Source organism: Myotis nattereri, assembly GCF_964212035.1.
Source record: "Myotis nattereri genome assembly, chromosome: 6".
In the NCBI taxonomy this organism is placed as follows: Eukaryota; Metazoa; Chordata; class Mammalia; order Chiroptera; family Vespertilionidae; genus Myotis; species Myotis nattereri.
In genome coordinates, this window is record NC_138081.1 from 9,224,284 (window position 1) to 9,243,167 (window position 18,884).

General features: G+C 55.1%; 1 protein-coding gene across 1 annotated transcript in view; it reads left to right on the forward strand.

Annotated features, from left to right (window-relative positions):
* PNPLA1 (patatin like domain 1, omega-hydroxyceramide transacylase) overlaps positions 1 to 18,556 on the forward strand; it is a gene marked incomplete at its 5' end in the record, with an annotated part of 42,080 nt that extends 23,524 nt beyond the window's left edge. Inside the window, 6 exons of the mRNA XM_081094632.1 lie at positions 5,115 to 5,687; positions 5,740 to 5,807; positions 8,601 to 8,707; positions 10,187 to 10,312; positions 13,039 to 13,144; positions 14,387 to 18,556. Of these exons, the coding sequence (XP_080950758.1) occupies positions 5,115 to 5,687; positions 5,740 to 5,807; positions 8,601 to 8,707; positions 10,187 to 10,312; positions 13,039 to 13,144; positions 14,387 to 14,437 (1,031 nt within the window). The 3' untranslated portion in view covers positions 14,438 to 18,556. The remainder of the gene's footprint in view (positions 1 to 5,114; positions 5,688 to 5,739; positions 5,808 to 8,600; positions 8,708 to 10,186; positions 10,313 to 13,038; positions 13,145 to 14,386) is intronic.
* Between the last annotated feature and the right edge of the window lie 328 nt (positions 18,557 to 18,884).

An 18,884-nucleotide genomic window follows, 5' to 3' on the forward strand; every position in this document is an offset into this window, starting at 1 on the left:
CAACAAGGGTGGGGGGTGGGAGAGAATGGGGGCCCCGAGGCACACGGCCTGGGCCAGGGTTCCTTCCCTCCAGCTGCGTGAGCTCAGGGAACCCACCCCCCCTCCCTGAGTCTTGGTTTCCTAATCTGTGAGAAGGGTTTAGGTGCCCATTCCTGACACCCCCCAGCTGCGTGATCTCGAGGAGGTCGATAACCTCCTGGGGCCTCGATTTTCTCATCTGTATAAGGGGCTGATCATGGACCCTCCTCAGAGGTCATCGTGAAGATCAGAGGAGCAAAGCCACAGAGGCCTCAGCACCATTCTCCAAGAGCTGGCGGTTCTTACTGAGGACAGCAGAGTCCCATGTCCCTGCCGGGGTCAATCCAGTCTCTGCCCCCTCGGAGCCCAGAGACAGGCCCCTCCTCTCACCCCTCGGCAGGACAGACTCCTCCTGGCCCTGCCTCCTCTGACAACCCCCCCCCCCCCCGTCCTCATTTACACAGGCGACAGCTATGAACAGTGAGCCCCAAGTATCCAAAAGGTGAACAACATGAGGGGTGTCATGGGGGGTAGAGATGGGGCCTCAGGAATAGGAGGGGCTGGCTGGGGCCTAGGGTCCCTTCTGCTACCAGCTGGGGAGCCCCTCCACACTCCTCAATGATGGTGTAGGCTGGGGACTTGGGGCTTAGGGAGACCCCCTGATTTGGGGCTCAGATCTTGGAGCAGACACCAATTCCCTGCCCCAGGAGACCCCTCTACACCCATTACAGCCTGGCTACCAGGCTACTCCATACCTGCCTCTCCTCTAGAACTTTTCCCTTCTCTTCCATTTTTCAGTAGCACCTTCTCCCACCCTTCCACTTCCGCTTGCGCCTGCGGGAGGAACCCAGCGCCCTCCCCCCACCCCTCCCCCTGAGCTGGTGTGAATGGTGCCCTAAGCACAAGGCTGAAACCCTACATTTCAGCATCCACTCCCGACCCGGGCAGTATATGGAGGGTGGCGGGCTTTCCCAGGGGCCCTGGAACCACCCCCAGTAGGAAAGACGCTAAAGGAGACGCTGCTGTCTCCTGCTGGCCACCCGCCAGGGTTGCTTCCGCTTCCGTCTGCCAGTGCGGCTTTCTCAGCGCAGGGTTCAGCACCCCCACCCAAAGCCCCTGGGGTTTAGACGGGCTGGATCCGCCTCCTTCACAGGGAGCTCGGGAGGGACCCACCCAGCCTGAGTAAGTGAGGTTTAATCCCCACCCGCCATCGGGAACGGAAAAGGCGAGTCCACTCCAGCCTCCCGCCCCACTGGAGGGTGGTCAGCGCCACAGGAAGCTGCACCCACAGGTGTCACACACACCCCCCTCCTAAGGGCTCACCTCCACCTCACTATTCCTGCTGCCAACAAGTCTCCCTCCATCTGCCTCCCTGCAGCAGCCTCCTGCTTGCCGTGTGCTTGAGGACACACACACACACACACACACACACACACACACGTGAAACAGCTCCCCCTCAGAATGGCGAGCAATCTATCACACCCAGTCTCCTCGTGCCCCTCAGTGATTCCTCCCACCTCCCCTCACCCACCCCAACTTCTGATCTACTTTCTGTCATTACAGATCAATTGCATTTTCTAGAGTTTTTGATAAATGGAATCTTGTACTGTGAAACCTTATTTTTGGCTGCATTCTCTCCCTCAGCGTAACTATTTAAAGATTCACCCATGTCATTGCGTGATATAAATAGTTCATTCCTTTTTACATTCCATTCCTTTGTATGACTACACCACCGATCATTTAGCCATTCACCTGTTAATGGACATTTAAGTTGTATGCACCTCAGGCTATTATGAATAAAGCTGCTATAAATACTCATATATATGTCCTGGTATGGACATATGCTCTTACTTCGCTGATCATACCCAGGAGTGGAATGATTAGATCACATGGGAGATGTGTTATATATATAATTATGATAATTACGTTATATAATATAATTATATATAATTTGCATATATAAAATTGTGATAAGAACACATAGCATAAATGTACCATCTCAGCCACTTGTAAGTGGACAGCTCAGTAGTGCTAAGCATGTTGACTTTGTTGTGCAGCTAACCTCCAGAAATTTTTATCTTGCAAAACTGAAACTATACCCACTGGCGCCAAATTCCCCATTTCTCCCTCCCCCAGGCCCTGGCAACCACCGCTCCTCTTCCTGTTTCTACGGGTTTGATTACTTTACGCCCCTCACATCAGGGAAGCACACAGTATTTGCCTTTTAGTTCACTTACAATGTTCTCAAGGTTTATCTATGTTGTAGCGTGTGACAGGACTGTCTTCATTTCTGAGGCTGAGTAATATTCCAACGTGTGTATATACCTCATTTTCTTTAGCCATTTGTTCATCAGTGGACATATGGCTGCTTCTACCTCTTGGCTATTGTAAATAATGCTGCAATGGATGGGTGTGCAAATATCTCTTGGAGATTCGACGTTCAATTCGTTTGGACATGTGCAGATTGAGGCATATTCCCAGAATGCGGATTTAGCTTTTTGGGAGACCACCCCACGATCCTCCAAAGTGGCTGTATCATTCTCCATCCCCTCCGGCTGTGAGGAGAGCTCCAGTCCCCCCCCCCCCCCTCCCGTGTTCACCGACACTGGTGTGGCAGGTCTTTTCCATCTGAGCTGTCCTGAGAGGCGTGCAGCGGCGTCTCACTGGCTCGAAGTTGCCTCTTCCTAGTGGCTGATGACGCTGAGCATCTTTTCATTGGCTTATTAGTCCTGCAAAGAGCTTCTTTGGACGTGTCTGTTCAACTCTTTTGCCCATTTCCCCCTACACCTTTCATAAGCTTTGTTTTTAGAACAGTTTTAGATTTACAGAAAAATATAAAAACAGTACAGCGTTTCCGCACATCCCGCACCCAGGCTTCCCTTTGTTAGGTGATACAGTGTGCTAGCAACCAAGGCCACACTCTGCTCAGGCTTCCTGAGTTGCTGCCTGGGGACCTCACTCTGACCCAGGACGCCACCCAGGAGAGCACGCCGCGTGCCGTTGTCAGGCCCCTCAGACTCTCCCTGTTTTTAGTGACTGGCAGGGTTTAGTCCTGGCCAGAGACGTTGTAGACTGCCCCTCAGTTGGGGTCCGTCTGGTGTTTGCCCCATGAGTAGACGGGGACATGGGTTGGAGGAAGCAAGACCCAAGAGGCAAAGTGCCGCCTCAGCACATCCACCAAGGGCGCCTGCGCCCACCTGACGGTCACGGATGCTGTGACCGTGGTCACCCGGCTGCAGCGGTGCCGGTCAGGTTCTCCTGGTGAAGTCACCCTTTCTCCTCTTCCCACCCTGTGCTTTCCGGGAGGAAGTCTATGCATAGCGCACACGGAAAAGGCGAGGAACCCTCCTCCATGTCCTTAAGGTCAGGACGCCCCCATAGAGCATGTGGGCTGCTTCTGCGTGGACGACGGGTCTCATCTGCATCACTTAGGCAGCCGTCTTGCTTGTTTTGTGTGAACTCCTGGGCACTTATCTGATTCTCTGGGTTATTATTCAACTCTAAGTTTTTACTCCAACTGTCCCAGCTTTGGCCAGTGGGGGCTCTTTCAGTTGGCTCATTGCCCATCTGAAACACGGAGTTGTTTGTTTCTCATTTAAGAGCTTTAACGAATTCTAGATAAACGCCCTTTGTCAGGAATACTATTTGTAAATGTTTTCTCCTGGGCTGCGTGCGGGTCCTCTTCCCAGCGGCTTTGGAATCTTCCCAGTTTTGCCTGTTTTAGGAAACTTGCCCTGGGCCCCTCTGCTTGTCTGCCTCAATCCCGGCGCCTCCTCTCACCTGCCTTCCGTCCCTAGGAGTCTCCGGCACAGCCACCACCACAGCCCCAGCCCCGGTGGGCTCCCAATACCTATGAACCTCTAACCCTCCCACCTGGATGGGCTCCCAATACATATGAACCTCTAACCCTCCCACCTGGATGGGCTCCCAATACATATGAACCTCTAACCCTCGTCTCTAGAATCCAAATCCACACGCACACTGCCCACTGGTCTCTCCTTGGGCATCTCCAAGGCCCCCAAATTCAGCATGTCCCCAAACAAGCTCCTAACCTGAGCTCTCCTCCGTCCCACTCCCGCCCCGGCAAACCCCCCCACCCACGGCCTATTCTCAGTAGACAGCACCAGCATCCATCTGATTGTACAAGTCACCTATCCCCCCGCAGCCCCCATCAGTCCCTCACCGATCCTCACCCACTTACCTCCCAAACAGAACTTCTACTTCCTTCACCTTCTTCCAGGCGCAAGCCCCACACAGCTCCGCAGCCACCCGACAGGTTTCCCCGGCCCCCTGTGCCCTTGTCAGTGAGCCTCCACACCCAGCCACAGCGACCTTGTCAAAGCCAGAGTCAGGGGGGCGCCTCCCTGCCTAGAAGGCTTCACAGTCCCCATGAAAATTAAGAGTCCTCAGTGATGCCTACCAGCCCTTGAGCGACCTGGTCCCTGCTCCTCAGACCCCCCCCCCCCCCCCCGCACATCCCCCCGCCGCCCCCCGCGCTCCAGGCTCCAGCCACACTACCTTTCAGGACCCCACGTCTGGTGCTCCTTCGGGCCTGTGACCTTTGTGCATGCTGCTCCCTCTGCCTGACCTCTCCTCCCCATCCTGCCTGACCTCTCCTCCCCATCCTGCCTGACCATCCCCTGGACCACTCACGCGGCCTTCAGATCTCAGCTTAAATGCCCCTCCCTCGGGGAAGCCTCCCAGTTAAGTCCTCCCTGCGTCCCTCTCTGCTAGTGCCAGGTTCCTCCCCTGCCTAACACTCGTCTTGATTAAAACTTGAGATTATTTGGGCGGTCAGGGCCTGCCCCCGCCCTGGGCTGTAAGCTCCGGGGGGAGAAACCATCACACCTGTTTCTGTCTCCGTCGCCTCCTCAGTGCCAGGCACAGTGCCTGCCGCACAGAGATGCTCAATAAATATCCACTGAATACGTGGATTAATCTACAAATACTCAATGTCAATCCAAGTAAGTAAAGAAAGGCCACCAGTGAGAAATAATCCTGTTTATGACAGTAACTTGGAAACGCGTTTTTTGCAAGCACCATGCTGATGTCGGAGGTTAGAAATGCCCCCTGTGACTCATGCTTGTTTTTCCTAGACGCTGCTTACCTTAATTCTCCCTCCAAGCGGGTGATTTTCCCCCGGGTGGAAGTGTACTGCCAGATAGAACTCGCCCTTGGCAACGCGTGCCCGGAACACAGTGAGCCAAGCCTCCAATCAGAGCAGGCCAGTCTGGAAGAATCCACGCAACTTCCCACACAGTGCGATCGCGAAGAGCAAGAAAGTGGTGGCCGCGGCCCACTTGTGTCCCCACCTGTACAGACGCCTGCATCCACACACGCGTGGCCTGTGGAGTCACCCGCGTCACCACCTGCCTCTTCATCTGAGCAGTCTCCTGCATCGACCCTGGGCTCTTCATCGTCGCGTTCTCCAGCTGACTTGCCACCTGTATCACTCCCAGCTGTGCCCTCGACGCCCAGCGCCTCACCTGGCCTGTCACCTGTGTCACCACAGCAGCAGGTACAGCTGACTGGATCACCACCCGAGTCCCCACCCTCCCAGCCACCTCCGGGGCCTTCAGCTGCAGGGGCACCTCACACGTTGCTTCGATGTTCTTCGACGTCGCCTGCTCAGCCAGCTGCGGAGGAGCCGGGCTCAGCACAGCCCCAAGGTAGGGACCCTCTGGCTTCTCACGGCTTCTCGGGGTCTCCTCTTGTCTGCAGCCCTTCAGCTGGACAACATGGTGGCCCAAACCATTGCTTCCGAGGGCAGGCAGCCACACGAGGGCAGTGTACCTGATAGTTGTTTGTTTCTGTAGCCCAGTGAGTCTCCAAGTGAGGTTTCCAACCAGCAGCAAGGGGAATTTGCAGGCCCCACCACAGACCTGCTAAGTCGCAGACTCGGGGGGGTGGGGCCAGCTGTCCTTCCTACAAGCCCTCCAGGTGGCTCTCCTGCCCGCTTACCTCTGGGACTGCTGTCCTGGTAAGTGCTATTGAGTCCAGGACGGTGCTCCTCAAAGGGCGGCCTGTGGACCCTGCCGGTCCCCTAACTATCTGTCACTAGTTCACGATGAAATGGGCACGGGAACTGAGAGAAGCATTTAGAAATGTGCAGCGGGGTCGGGTGGGGAACCTTTTTTCTGCCAACGGCCACTTGGGTATTTATCACAGCATTCGCAGGCCATTCAAAATTATAACTTAAAAATTAGCCTGCCATGTTTGGTCAAACATTTAATTAATGCCCCGGCAGGGCCAGACCCACTGATTTCTCGGCCGTGAAAGGCCCTCGGTGGACGTTCCCCACCCCCGGTGGCAATAAGATAGAGCCATGGCGAGGAAGGGTTTCCCTCCTCCATTTGATTGCATTCCACCGAAGCACGAGTCCATGGGGTCGTAAATAAGATTTTAAAAAACGGGCTCTTTGCTGCAGATTGTTTGAGAAGCACCTTCTTGGGGCTGCAAAGAGGAGCAGTTCTCACGTCCTCACCTCAGGGAGTCTCCCCTCCGGCAGAGGGAGTGGCGGAAAACCAACTCAAAGATACAAGATATGTGATTCGGCTCTAAACCTGGTGCGGGTGCTTATGGAGGATGTGATCACTGCTCTCGGGGGAGGAAGGAAGGCCTCTGGGAGATGACAGGCGGGTTGACAAGGCGGGATATTGACCATCCTGGTCTGTGGGATGGGATTGGACGGAATGAAAAGAGCAGGTCAGGTTTTGTTTATTCGAGAAGCTCAGGTGCAAAGCAGGAAAGTGCAGAGTACATTCAGGATGAAGAGGATACCACCTTGGATGGTCAGGGTGGGGCAAGGGACAGGGCCCAGATGATGGGAGGAAGGGTCCTTACAGCCCAGCAGCCAAACTTCCATATTATTAGGGTAAACAGTAGCACAGATTAGCAATGAGAAAAAAATCCAAGGATAGTAAAAGTCAGAAAATTGGTCCAAGTGTTTCACATGCTCTCTATTTCTTGTGAAATAAAATGCATGTATTTTTATATCACACCGGTGCCTAAAGGTAGCCATCCTCAGGTGCCTGAGCCATCCTGAGCTTCCTCACGCCCCCTGGGGGTGGACAGAGATGCAGACAGCCCAGTGGTTCTCAGCTGGGGGCGATTACCCCCTGGAGACGTTGGCCATGCCTGGAGGCCAGATGCTGCTGAGCACCCTACAGTGCACAGCACCGCCCTCAACTCAGTCTACTGAGGCGGGACCCCTGTGTAGGGCCCGGCCGAGCTGCTGTGGCATCCCAAGCCAGCTGTGGGGGGTGGGCAGGGAGGAACCCCCTAGGCTCAGCACTGTCAGTCCTGCAGTGAGGGCCATGTGGCAGGGGGTGGGGTGCTACAAGAAGCCCTGGGAAAATCCCCCAACAAAGGAACTGCAAGTAGATTTGCGATATCCACCAGGCCCCCAAATGAAAGCACTTCAGGTAGGGGAATCTAAATAGAGTCCATGTTATTTTTAGTTACATAATTATTATTAATCTTCATATTTTATATAGCCCCAGACCCTGAAAACATGCAATGCACTTACTTAAGAGCATAGTCATAAAACTATTAATATTTTTTATTTAAAAAAATGAGAAAAGCAGTCCACGGAGCCGGTGATGGAAGGTCGGGGCCCCTGTGGGTTTTTCTGGCACTTTCCCTCGCACGGCTGCTCTGTGTGAGGGACGTTATGATGCTGCATGGAGGGTCAGCCTCAGTCCTTCCACTGTATCACGGTCAAGGCCGCAATAAGATTTTGGTCCCGCAGACGAGAATTTGAGAACCGACAGTTCGCTGTTCTTTCTGAACACTCTCGCTTACTTCCGATTGTAATATCAAAAAAGACTAAACATTTCCGATGTCACGCTGTTAACCACTGGGAGGCACTACCGAGCACCTCGTCAATTTCCAGGTTCACACTGACAAAAAACGAGGAAGACACAACTGCCCAGGTAGTTCAGGACAAAAGAGGAAAACTTTGGCAAAAAGTAAAATAGCCCTGGCCGGTGTGGCTCAGTGGATAGAGCATCGGCCTGGAGACTGAAGGGTCCTGGGTTCGATTCCGGTCAAGGGCACATGCCCGAGCTGTGGGCTCCATCCCCAGTGGGGGGTGTGCAGAAGGCAGCTGATCAATGATTCTCTCTGATCAGTGATATTTCTCTCTCTCCCTTCCTCTCGGAAATCAATATATAATTTTAAAAAGGGTAAAATAGAAATGGAGACAGACTTGTTTTGTTTTTCATGTTTTAAGATTTAGGGCCCCCTTATCTACTTTGGGGGTTAGAGAGGGGTTTGGTCTTTCCTCGGTCCTATCATTTCGCCGTGTCTTTCTTAAAAACAGGGGAGGGAGGGGACAGGCAGGCCTGCCCTGAATGAGGTAATGTGGATGAAAACGCTTTGTAACCGACACAATGCTGTACAGACAGCGGCTTTTGCGTGATGGGAAGGTCCCCCGCCTTTGCGCTGTTTATGAAATGGCCGGCCTTCTATCGGCTGAGCCGCATGCCGGTGACGTGATGGGTGGCAAAAAAAATTAAACAAACAAACAAATAAACACAAAGACTAAGCACCTCCCCCGCGCCGTCTGACCCCCGCCTCCTGCGTTTCTCCTTTCGGCTGCAGTTCCTCCGGCCGCTTCGAGTCCCCGGAGCACCGCGCCCCCCGCGGCCGCGCAGGAGGCCAGCAGCGCCCCGGACCCGGACGCCGCGTGAGTCTCCCTCCGCCGGGACCGCGTTCTCGCCGGGGGTGCGGGACAGCCAAGGGGCACTTCCGCCTCGCCCCCCGCCCCGGGGACCCTGGGATCCCGTTCCAGTCCGGGTGGTTACAGCCCACCGCCCTCTTCTGTCGTCTTCAGGGGGGACCCTGCGCGGGGAAAGGGGCCTTTCACGCCGACAGCGCCCTTCTCCTCAGCCCCCTGCTCCGCGCCCTGGGCAGCACCTTCAGCTCAGCTCGAGAGAGCAAGCAGCGCGCTGCACCCCAGCCCCAGCGGCCGCTGCGCGATGAGCTGAGGGCCTCCCTTCACCCAGTTCGTTGCTGCCAGCACGATAAGAGGCTAACACTCCTGAGTTGTGGGTGGTCCCCAGAAAAACCTTCCTCATGGTACACGTCGGCGGGCGGGGTCGCGTCACACGTGCTCCGTGATTATCTTTGCAGCCGTTCCGAGGGGGTCTGGGGACCTCTATGATTTTAAGCTCCCGGGCTCCCCCACTGGCTGGAAAGCAGTGGGCGAGCCAGTGCAAGGCGCCAGCAGGAGGTCAGCGGGTGGACGGGGCACCTCCCCCCCCAGCCTCACCCCCCCTGCCGCTGGGCAGCTCTGGTGGTGGCTGGGCTTCTCTCTGGCCACAGCTGCAGGGGTTGGGAGAGCAGGGCCCCGTACTTTTCATGCTGCCCCTCCATATCACGTCATAGCAAATACATTAAAACAAAGTCGATTCCTTCTCCCAGTATAATGTCAATATAAAACTTTTTGAATGAGTTTGCATAAATTTTTCAAAATATATTTTTACTAGAGGCCTGATGCACAAAATTCGTGCAAGAGTCGGCATTCCTTCCCCCAGCTGCCGGCACCGGCTTCCCTCTGGCACCTGGGACCTGGACTTCCCTCCAACCCCCCGGCTTCATCCAGAAACACCTCTGGAATGACATCTGGTCTAATTAGCATATTACCCTTTTATTATTATAGATTGATTTCAAAGCGGAAAGGAGAGGGAGAGAGAGACAGAAACATCAATGATGAGAGAGAATCATTGATTGGCTGCCTCCTGCACGCCCCCTACTGGGGATGGAACCCACAACCCGAGCATGTGCCCTTGACCAGAATTGAACCTGGGACCCTTCAGTCTGCAGGCTGACACTCTATCCACTGAGCCAAACTGGCCAGGGCAGAGTTTGCATACATTTAATAATTTTGTGCTTGGGCATAAAGTATGCATTTTGTTCATATAATTTATACTTTATTGCATTGACATATAACCATATAAAAGTTAGAGTTTCTGTTGACTAGTTGGCATGTTCCTCAGACAAATAAATATTCATTGATTACAAAATAAAGGCCGCGGGGAACTCCGACGCTCCCGGGCCCAGAGCCACGCTCTGGTGTGTCTGACACCTCCTCAGCTGGAGCAGGGCCCTGACGGGGGGACACGGGACGGTCACTAACAAACCACTACCGCCTCTCTCTGCCCAGGGTGAGCCCTCCCGGAGACTCCAACTGGGTGAACAAGGCGTTCAAGAAGAACAAACCAAAGACAAGCGGCACCAGAAAAGGCTTCCCGAGACATCCGCGACCCAAAAAGACAGGCAGCAAAGTGCAGTGAGCATGGCTAACGTTCTTACATCCACGGGCAGGAGCGGTGTGGGCATGGGCTGCAGGCAGATTACCGGGTGGGGTTAGGAGCTGGGCTTTGGGATAGGACGCGCCCGACATGAGATCTGCGATCAGCCACGGGCTCACTCAGTGAGCGTTTAGTGACGTTGCTTCGCAGGGAGCAAGGTGTGCAGCAGCAGCCAACAACTAGCAGAGGCCAAGGTTCTATAACTCCCGGAGGCGGGCCAGCACCTGTCAGCTCCTGGGTAGAACTGCACTAGAAAACAAACTAGACAGGTCGATGCCCACGTGACCCTCAACACGTAGAGCACCTGACGGTTCCCACCCTACAGCGAAAAGCCCTCGCCAGCCCAGGCCGGCTGCTTATAGCTTTTTGACTATATTATATTGTCATTGATTTCACTGACCGACACTGACGGAGCACCCAGTAAGCGCCCAGCACGCTTCCAGGCTCCGGGGAAATCGAAGGTGAATTAAACTCAATCCCAACTTCCAAGAGTTTCTCTTGAACTTTGAACTTCAGGCCAAAGACAAGAATAAAACCTACTTATCTGACGAACTATGAGCCCCATAGAAACCAAGCCTTTTTTTTTTTTTTACCAAGCTTCTGTTTTAGTCACATGGAGCCATACATACACACTGGCAAATCCAGAACACCAACCTCAAACACAAACCAAGCTTTTATCACCTGTAATTACTTTGCTGGATTATCAAAGTATTCTCTGAAGGAACAGACCTGCGCTGCTATTTAATTTTCTTCAAGCGTTTATTGCTCAGAGGAAAAATCCCTAAATCATTCTAAGGGACATCCTTCCAGGGTGCTCCTGTCCGGGGAGGGGTCCCTGGGTAGGCAGAGGGATGGGGGCGGGTAGGTACCTGGGGGGTGGTGGGAAGTGGTATGGTGGAAAGGAGGTTCTCAGAACGGCCACGGGAACCAGGGCAGACCCCCAGGCACCTTCGGGAGGGGCAGGGAGGCTTCAGGACCCAGCAAGCAGTTGGCGGCCCCTGGTGGTCACTGGGTCAGTGCAGCCTGGGATTATTCTCACTCTGCGCCTTGGTATCCAACTCCAAGACTTCCCTGACCTTGAGTGTCTACATCTCTGTCCCTAGCAGCTCAGGCCAGGAGCATGGGGGCAGGTCTGCCGGGGGCGTGGGAGTGCCATCTGGGAGCCAGCCCCGACTCAGGCCCTTGATTCCCGGGCCGGGCCTCTCCCCACACGTCAGAGCAGTGGGAACTCTGCAGTTCAGCCAGAGCTGCTTGGTGACAAACTCCTAGGAATCCAGGTGCTTTAGGAAGAAGCGGGCTGGGGTCAGACAGACAAAACAACGTTCATAAGCTGTGGGAGATGCTGGTCTGTGGTCACACGTGCTGTTCTGTCCGCAATGCTCCTTTCCAGATCAGGTTATGAAACTGCCTGGAGGCAATTCACCAATTGAGCTGAAGTAACTCCACACAGATTCACTGCTCTGAGCTTCAAAGACCAGGGTAGGGTGCAGAAAAGAGAAGCTCAAAAATGCTAGGCCTAGAGAAGAAGGCGTGATCTGCTCATTGTCTCCCAAACTACAATCACAGGGACACTGTCTCATCCACGGGCTAGTCCTATGTAAACTCCTGATCTCCAGCTGATATTCTTCCCACCAAAAACAAGAGAAGCTACAATGAAAGCTACAGTGTAGGTGTTCCATACATACTATGATGCAGTTGTATTAGTCAGTTATTGCTGCTATGATAATGCTGCATAACAAACAACCCACCCCAGATCTCAACGCATTACAAAGCAAACGTTCATTTTTCTCTTTCTGGGCCTATGGGTTGGATGGAATAGCTCTACTTGGGCCACAGGCTGGGGTCAAGCCTGCTCCCTGGCCCTTTCGTCCCAGGACCAGCAGTTTTTGCCCCAACTGTCCTTCTCTGAGCATGGCCAGATATATGTGTCAGCATAGTTTTCCTCTGCTCACCTTGTCTGTCATCTCACTCGGGTTGTGTAACTGGCCTCCAACTGGAAAGAGGATAAATTGAGAGACTGCCTGCAGGCTGCAAGTGGAACGGGAAGAGGTCCATCTTGCTACTTGCTACTCAGATTTCCCTAATTGCTACCACGTCTGTCAGACTCCCCCAATTTTCCACACTGGAGAGCCACTCCTTTGAGTCATTATGGAATTTCCACCTGTTCGAATGTGAGCGTAGAAATTACAGCTAAAATTTATATAGCAGTTATTAGGCTCTAAGCACTGAGGCGCCGAGAGGTTAAGGAACATCCTCAGAGTCACACAGTTGGATGGTGGCAGAGGCAGGATCCAAATCCAGGGGTCTATCACCAGGCGTTGGCCACCCACGGTAGCCACCAGAGCTGGAGTCAGAGTCGGAAGTCGCAGGGTCTAGTCCTGTTTCTCTGTTTGGGCAGGGAGAGGCCTGGAGGTGCACAGAAGACGTGGCGGGGCGGGGTGCCGTGCTAAGGAGGTTGGGCTTTGCCTGTGGTGCTGAGGAGTCATCACAGGGTTTAAACACTAGAATAACACAGTCAGACTGGAAAGTATCCAGGAATATGCACATTCACATCCAGCATTTCTCCAAGGGGCTCAGCAGGTCCCTTCCTGCAGTGTCCCAGAGAGGGCAAGTGACTTGCCCAGGGTCACACAGCAGGTAGAGGAGCGTTGGGAACTCAGGTCTTCCCATCCCCCATTTTTGTCTCCTTTCTCTTCACACCCAGGCCTGCTCCCTGCCCACCCGACTTCTCTGCGCTCTCCGCTTCCAAGACTGTGTGGTTCACCTACAGGCCTCACCCCAGCGGGACCCAGGAATGCAGCAGCCCCGAGGTGTGGCACTCCCCAGGGTGTCCCTGGGGGCCAGACACGGCTGCCCTGTCCCGGGATGCTGTGGTGACTCCTGAGTACCCTCAACCCCGCTTCCTTCCTGCCCCTCCCCGCCCCCCGCCCGCTGGCCTCTTCCTGGTCACAGTCAAGGCCAACACTAGCCCATGCACTGCTTGTGCACTAAGAAAACAGCACCCCTTCCCTGAGAACTTGACTGCCAGCTGTGGAAGGTTGTCATATGCGCTGCTTTTGTTAGAACAATTGCCTGCTAACTGCCGAAATCTGTATGAGTGACACACAGAGCGACAGAGCTGTGTAAATAGCATGGGAAGCCGTACGATAACATGTGCCATACGGCTCGCGCGGGGCCTCCGCCTGTGTGGGCAGTGTACCCTTGGCCAGCGCGCGGGGCCTCCGCCTGTGTGGGCAGTGTACCCTTGGCCAGCGTGCGGGGCCTCCGCCTGTGTGGGCAGTGTATCCTTGGCCAGCGCGCGGGGCCTCCACCTGTGTGGGCAGTGTACCCTTGGCCAGTGTGCGGGGCCTCCGCCTGTGTGGGCAGTGTACCCTTGGCCAGCGTGCAGGGCCTCCGCCTGTGTGGGCAGTGTACCCTTGGCCAGCGCGCGGGGCCTCCACCTGTGTGGGCAGTGTACCCTTGGCCAGCGCGCGGGGCCTCCGCCTGTGTGGGCAGTGTACCCTTGGCCAGCGCGCGGGGCCTCCACCTGTGTGGGCAGTGTACCCTTGGCCAGCGCGCGGGGCCTCCACCTGTGTGGGCAGTGTATCCTTGGCCAGCGCGCGGGGCCTCCGCCTGTGTGGGCAGTGTACCCTTGGCCAGCGTGCGGGGCCTCCGCCTGTGTGGGCAGTGTACCCTTGGCCAGTGTGCGGGGCCTCCGCCTGTGTGGGCAGTGTACCCTTGGCCAGCGTGCGGAGCCTCCGCCTGTGTGGGCAGTGTACCCTTGGCCAGTGTGCGGGGCCTCCGCCTCTTCCCCTTCCCGAAAACCCACATATTACCGGACTTTGGTAAACCCAGTAATGCTTCAAACACTCTTAGTAATGAAGTGAACTTCTTACTGGCTTTTGGTGTAAATGGAGAGCTCCGATTTGGACGCGTCAGGTGGCCATGGTGGGGCCTGGCACGTGCCCAGGATGCCCCAGGGTACGCAGCTGTGAGAATGTTCTCCCTGGGAGTCGCGGAGGGAAGTCCGAGGCGAGGGACTTAGCAGTGATGAGTCTGTGTCCTTTCTCCAGGAAGCTGTGAGCCGAGAGCGAGAACTCGAGCTGGAACGGGAGAGAACCTGACGAGCCCAGCCAAGCCTTCTCCCCACTGTCCTCAGACGCTGTCCTCTCGCCCTTGGCCTTTGGGGGACCAGGGTGACACCCACTATCAAGCCTGTTGGTGTAGAGGGTCCTGCTTCCCCGGGCGAGCACATTCCTGTCTTCACATCCTCTCAGCTTCCACTCCCCTGCTCTGGACAGACGGGCGGACAAAGACGGGAATTGGGGAGCATGCAGCGCAGCCCTCCTGCTGGCGGGCCCGGGGGCCTTGCTCCCCCCCAGCCCCAGCCCCAGCCCCAGCCTGGGCCAGATGGGTCCCAGCCGCGGGATCTATTCCATGGGGCAAAACTCTGGAGGGTCCGGCAGGGCTGAGCCATGGACACGCTCCCGTTTCCTGTGGGGTCAAGAGACCAAGTTCTTGAGTTTTGTTTTCCGTTCACGAAAGGCTCCACGTGGACTGGCCGCCGCCTCTGGAGCCGCTGATGGAGCTGAGGCAGCGGCAGCCTCCCCGGCTCCGGCTCCGGGAACTGGGGGGCAGCGAGCGGGACTGGCGGCTCTGGCCTCCCTGGGTCCGTGTGGCTGTAGAGGAAATGAGGCCAGACGTCCCTCCCCTCCCCCAGCCTGAGTGAGGGCAGACTCCGCTGTTCACACTGAAACGAAGTGAAATGTGCCACAAGAAAGACATCTCCAGCCTCAGTTTCCCCAGCCTGTCCCGGGAAAGGAGCCCCTCCAGCCCCACCGGCCCAGTGAGGGCGCCCAGGCTGTCCAAGGCCTCAGATGCATTTGCCTAACAAGCCCTCAAACCCCAAACCCAGGGGCGGGGTGGGAGGCGGCCCTGAACGGAGCAGATTTAGCCACGGAGGGAGGGGGCCATATGGGAGGGGGCCCTGGTGGAGCCTGCTCGTAAGGAGACCACTCGGGGAACACGAGTCTTCGCAAGCCCCTCAGAAGCTGCTGCCCGGAAGACCCGGATGTGCCTGGGAGAGGCCTGAGCAGAGTCAAGTCTCGGGTGTACTTGGACCCCTGCCTGCCTGGTTCTGTGGCCCAGGGAGCGCCTGGTTCCGGGAGCCCGGGCCTCCGCTGCAGGCCTCTCCTTGTGCAGATGGCTGTGCCCGGAGGCCTGAGCCATGGGGAGGGGGAGGGTCAGTTTGCCCAGCTCAGGAGTGCGTGTCCCCTGGTGTGCAGGGGAGAAGTGCACAGGGTAGTGCCTGCTGTCTAGCTCAGAGCCCGGATTCAGAGCCCAGCTGCTCTCACGCTGTAGTTATAAGTATCAGTAAGTCCCCTTATATATTTTCCTTCATTTTGCTTAATTTCCTTTTCCCCCTTTTGAGGTAATCAGGAGAATTGTTCTTGCATTAGTTTCAGGGCTCCCAGATAAGATACTGGAAGCTTTGTTAAATTTGTGTTTCAGGTTAATAATGAGTATTTATTTAGTATAAGTATGTCCCCAGTATTGCAATTATTATTATTTTTTTGTATATCTGAAATTCAAATTTAACAGGGCCACCGTATTTTTATTTGCTAAATTTCGTAACCCTAAGTAGCTCCTTTCTCCTTGTTATGCTCTTAAAAACAAAACAACAAAAAACACACGAATGGATTGTTTTTTGAAGCCAGTCACCTGCTTTGAAACGGGGAGGCCGCACTGGGGCCAAGGCCAGAACACACTGGTTTTCCAAACAAGCGAATCTGAATGACAGTGGCGGTGCGGCCCTCTGTGACCAGCTAACACCCCCAAATCACCCGTTCTCTGCTGACCCCGTTGTCTCAGACTCACCCGCTTAGCCTCCTGGCTGCTCAGGGTGAGAAATGAGCTTCATTATGTCCTGATGTTACTTGCCCGCCTTTCAAAGCAGCAGGGTCGCGTGCACTGCAAGGCACTTGCAAACCTCCGTGGTCTGAATCGAGGGAGGCCCCCCTCATACGGTGCCCCCCACCCTGTATTCCCAATGGCTCGAAAGTCCCATAACCACTGAGGTCCATTAGCATCCTGAGGGCAGGATTGTGTCTTTCACATCAGCCCTGGCACGTGGTTAGTGCTCGATAAATGCTGGTTTGATATAGGAGTTAATGGGTTAAAGGTCCGTGAGGCCCGTGAGGACCGCTGGATTAGACAGTAAGGGGGGCATTATAACAGGGTTCTGTGATCTTGAACGAGGCACCGCCCACTCTGAGCCTTAGCTTCCTCGTCTGGGGGGTGAGGATACTAGCGCTGCCCTCTCCTCCCTCCACAGAGCTTTCCCATGAGCATCCGGGCTCGGGGAACGGAAATGTGGTTTGAAAAGAACACAAGCCACCACACAGCAGGGTCGCCTCCCCCGGGAGCCACGGCAGAACTCCCATGTGATCGGAGTGGGGAAAGGAGGCCTGGGATGCCTTCCGGTGGAGACCACATTTCCAGACCCAAACCAGGCACTGGCTTCTGCCAAGCCTATCCTGGTTCTGAGCGACAGTTTGGGCGTCAGGATTTAAGGACGGATAAAACAGGTGATTGAGAATGAGGCCGGGCCCACATTTTGCTGGACGTAACAAGGAACGGTTACCCTAAGAGCCGCAGAGGTGCAGGATGCCAGGTCTGGAGGGCAAGTGTCTGTCTCCAAGGTCGTCAGCCTGTGGGCAGCCTCTCCCGCCCAAGGCCCAGCCCAGAGCACCTTTGTCACTGCCTCAGCAAGGTGGCACCCAAGGAGAGGACACCGGGAAAGCGTCCAGACAGGGTCCCCGGCTGGACGAGGAGGCCGACCCCGCAGCCTTGTAGGCACATGACCGGCCTGAATGTGGCTGTGGGCCCCTGTCTTGTCTCCACTGTGAACGACACACCTGAGACCTCTGTGCAAATTGTTTATTTGTCCAAATAACACAGTACAAAAATGAGACAGATGCCAGCATCGGGAGCTCATACCAAACATGCATGCAGCTTAAAAAGCATCATTCCGAATGAGAAACCACAAACAGAGGGTTCCTGACCCCCATTTAAAACTGGTTCCCATCCTTCACATTTGGCGCTGTGTTCCTACACACCACCTAAGATAAACCCATAAATAGCTCATCCCCCCCCCCCACCACCACCACCACACACACACCCTTCTTAGCAGCAATAACACTCAATGACTTTCAGAATGTGATTAGTTGCGATTCCTAAACTTTGCCTCAGGTTTGAGGTCAGTCCCATCTGAACACCCAAGGCCTCTCTGCCTGGGGCTTCCCCTCCCCAGCCTCACCCCATGGTGCTCATTGACAAGACTGAGTTTGCCAGCCAGGTGTCAGCAGCCCTCCCCTGTGGCCAGGCTGTGGTCCTAGCCCTGCGGGCGTGCATGTAGGTGATGGCAGTGGAAATGGTTCCCTGGGGCCAAGCTGTTGAAACTGTTCAGTTGGGTAGACGGCAGAGCCCCTGACGGCCCACACTTCACCTTTGGAGACCCTGCATGAGCTGGGAAATTGTCGTCAGAAATCTACAAATGCGCAGCGCCCAGAGGTGACTAGCACTTCCTGGGCCAGGTGCCCCTGAGCAGCGCAATGTGCAGCCCATGGTGAGCCAGCTGGAACCCTCCCCATTTCCTGAAAACTACGGCATTGTGGCTATAAGAACACTGTCTGACAATGACACAGTGGACAAGGGCCTATGCCATCTTCAGAACCTTCACACTCACTCCTCACTCGCTCTCGGCAAACGCCCATGCGAGGCTGCGAGGCACCGGCTTCCTTTCTCTGCCCATAGAATTACAGGACGCAGGGCTGCAAGGTCTGAGACAGCGAGCCCCAGTGCGTAGGTCTTCCCTCTCTGGCCTGCAGAGTTCCTGGGCGGCGTCTACAAGTCCCTGTGGACCCTGTCAACTGAATAAATGATGTGTCTCACATAGAGGCACACCTGTTCAAATGCATGTGGATGTTCTGGCAAGAGGTTCAATGTACTCAGACTAAGGATTTAAGGACTCATTTAAAACTAGCACCTGAAAAAATGTCAGCAGGTCTTCCCTGTGGTTCAATAAAATACATGCTGGTAAAAAAAAAAAAAAAAAAAATAAGATTAAGGACTTGGTAACTCTTAAATGAAAATGAAAACCAGGAGACACTCAAGGGCACAAGTCAGCACCAGGGCTGTCCCAGAATGTAGAGTTTGGTCCAGTGCTTGTCGAGGTGGCTCCCCCACTTCCTCCCCACCCCACAGCGTAGAGACAGAACCCCTGGCTGTACAATTCCAGCTGAGGAGCAAGGCCTCCAGGGATGCCTGACAAGCTGCCTGGATCTGGAGTTCTCCAACTTTCTGTTCATTCATTCATTCATTTGGCAAGTGCCTCCAGCTCGGGGGGGGGGGGGGGCTATGTTTAGCCGCAGCGTAAAAGCACTCACCACCCCTCTTTAGACAGATTTCGGAACACAGAACCCGAAGGGACACAGTGGGTCCCCTCCACCCAGAATCCAAGGTCTGCGGGGCCAGGGACATGCAGGGTCTTGCAGCAAGTTTGACGCAGGT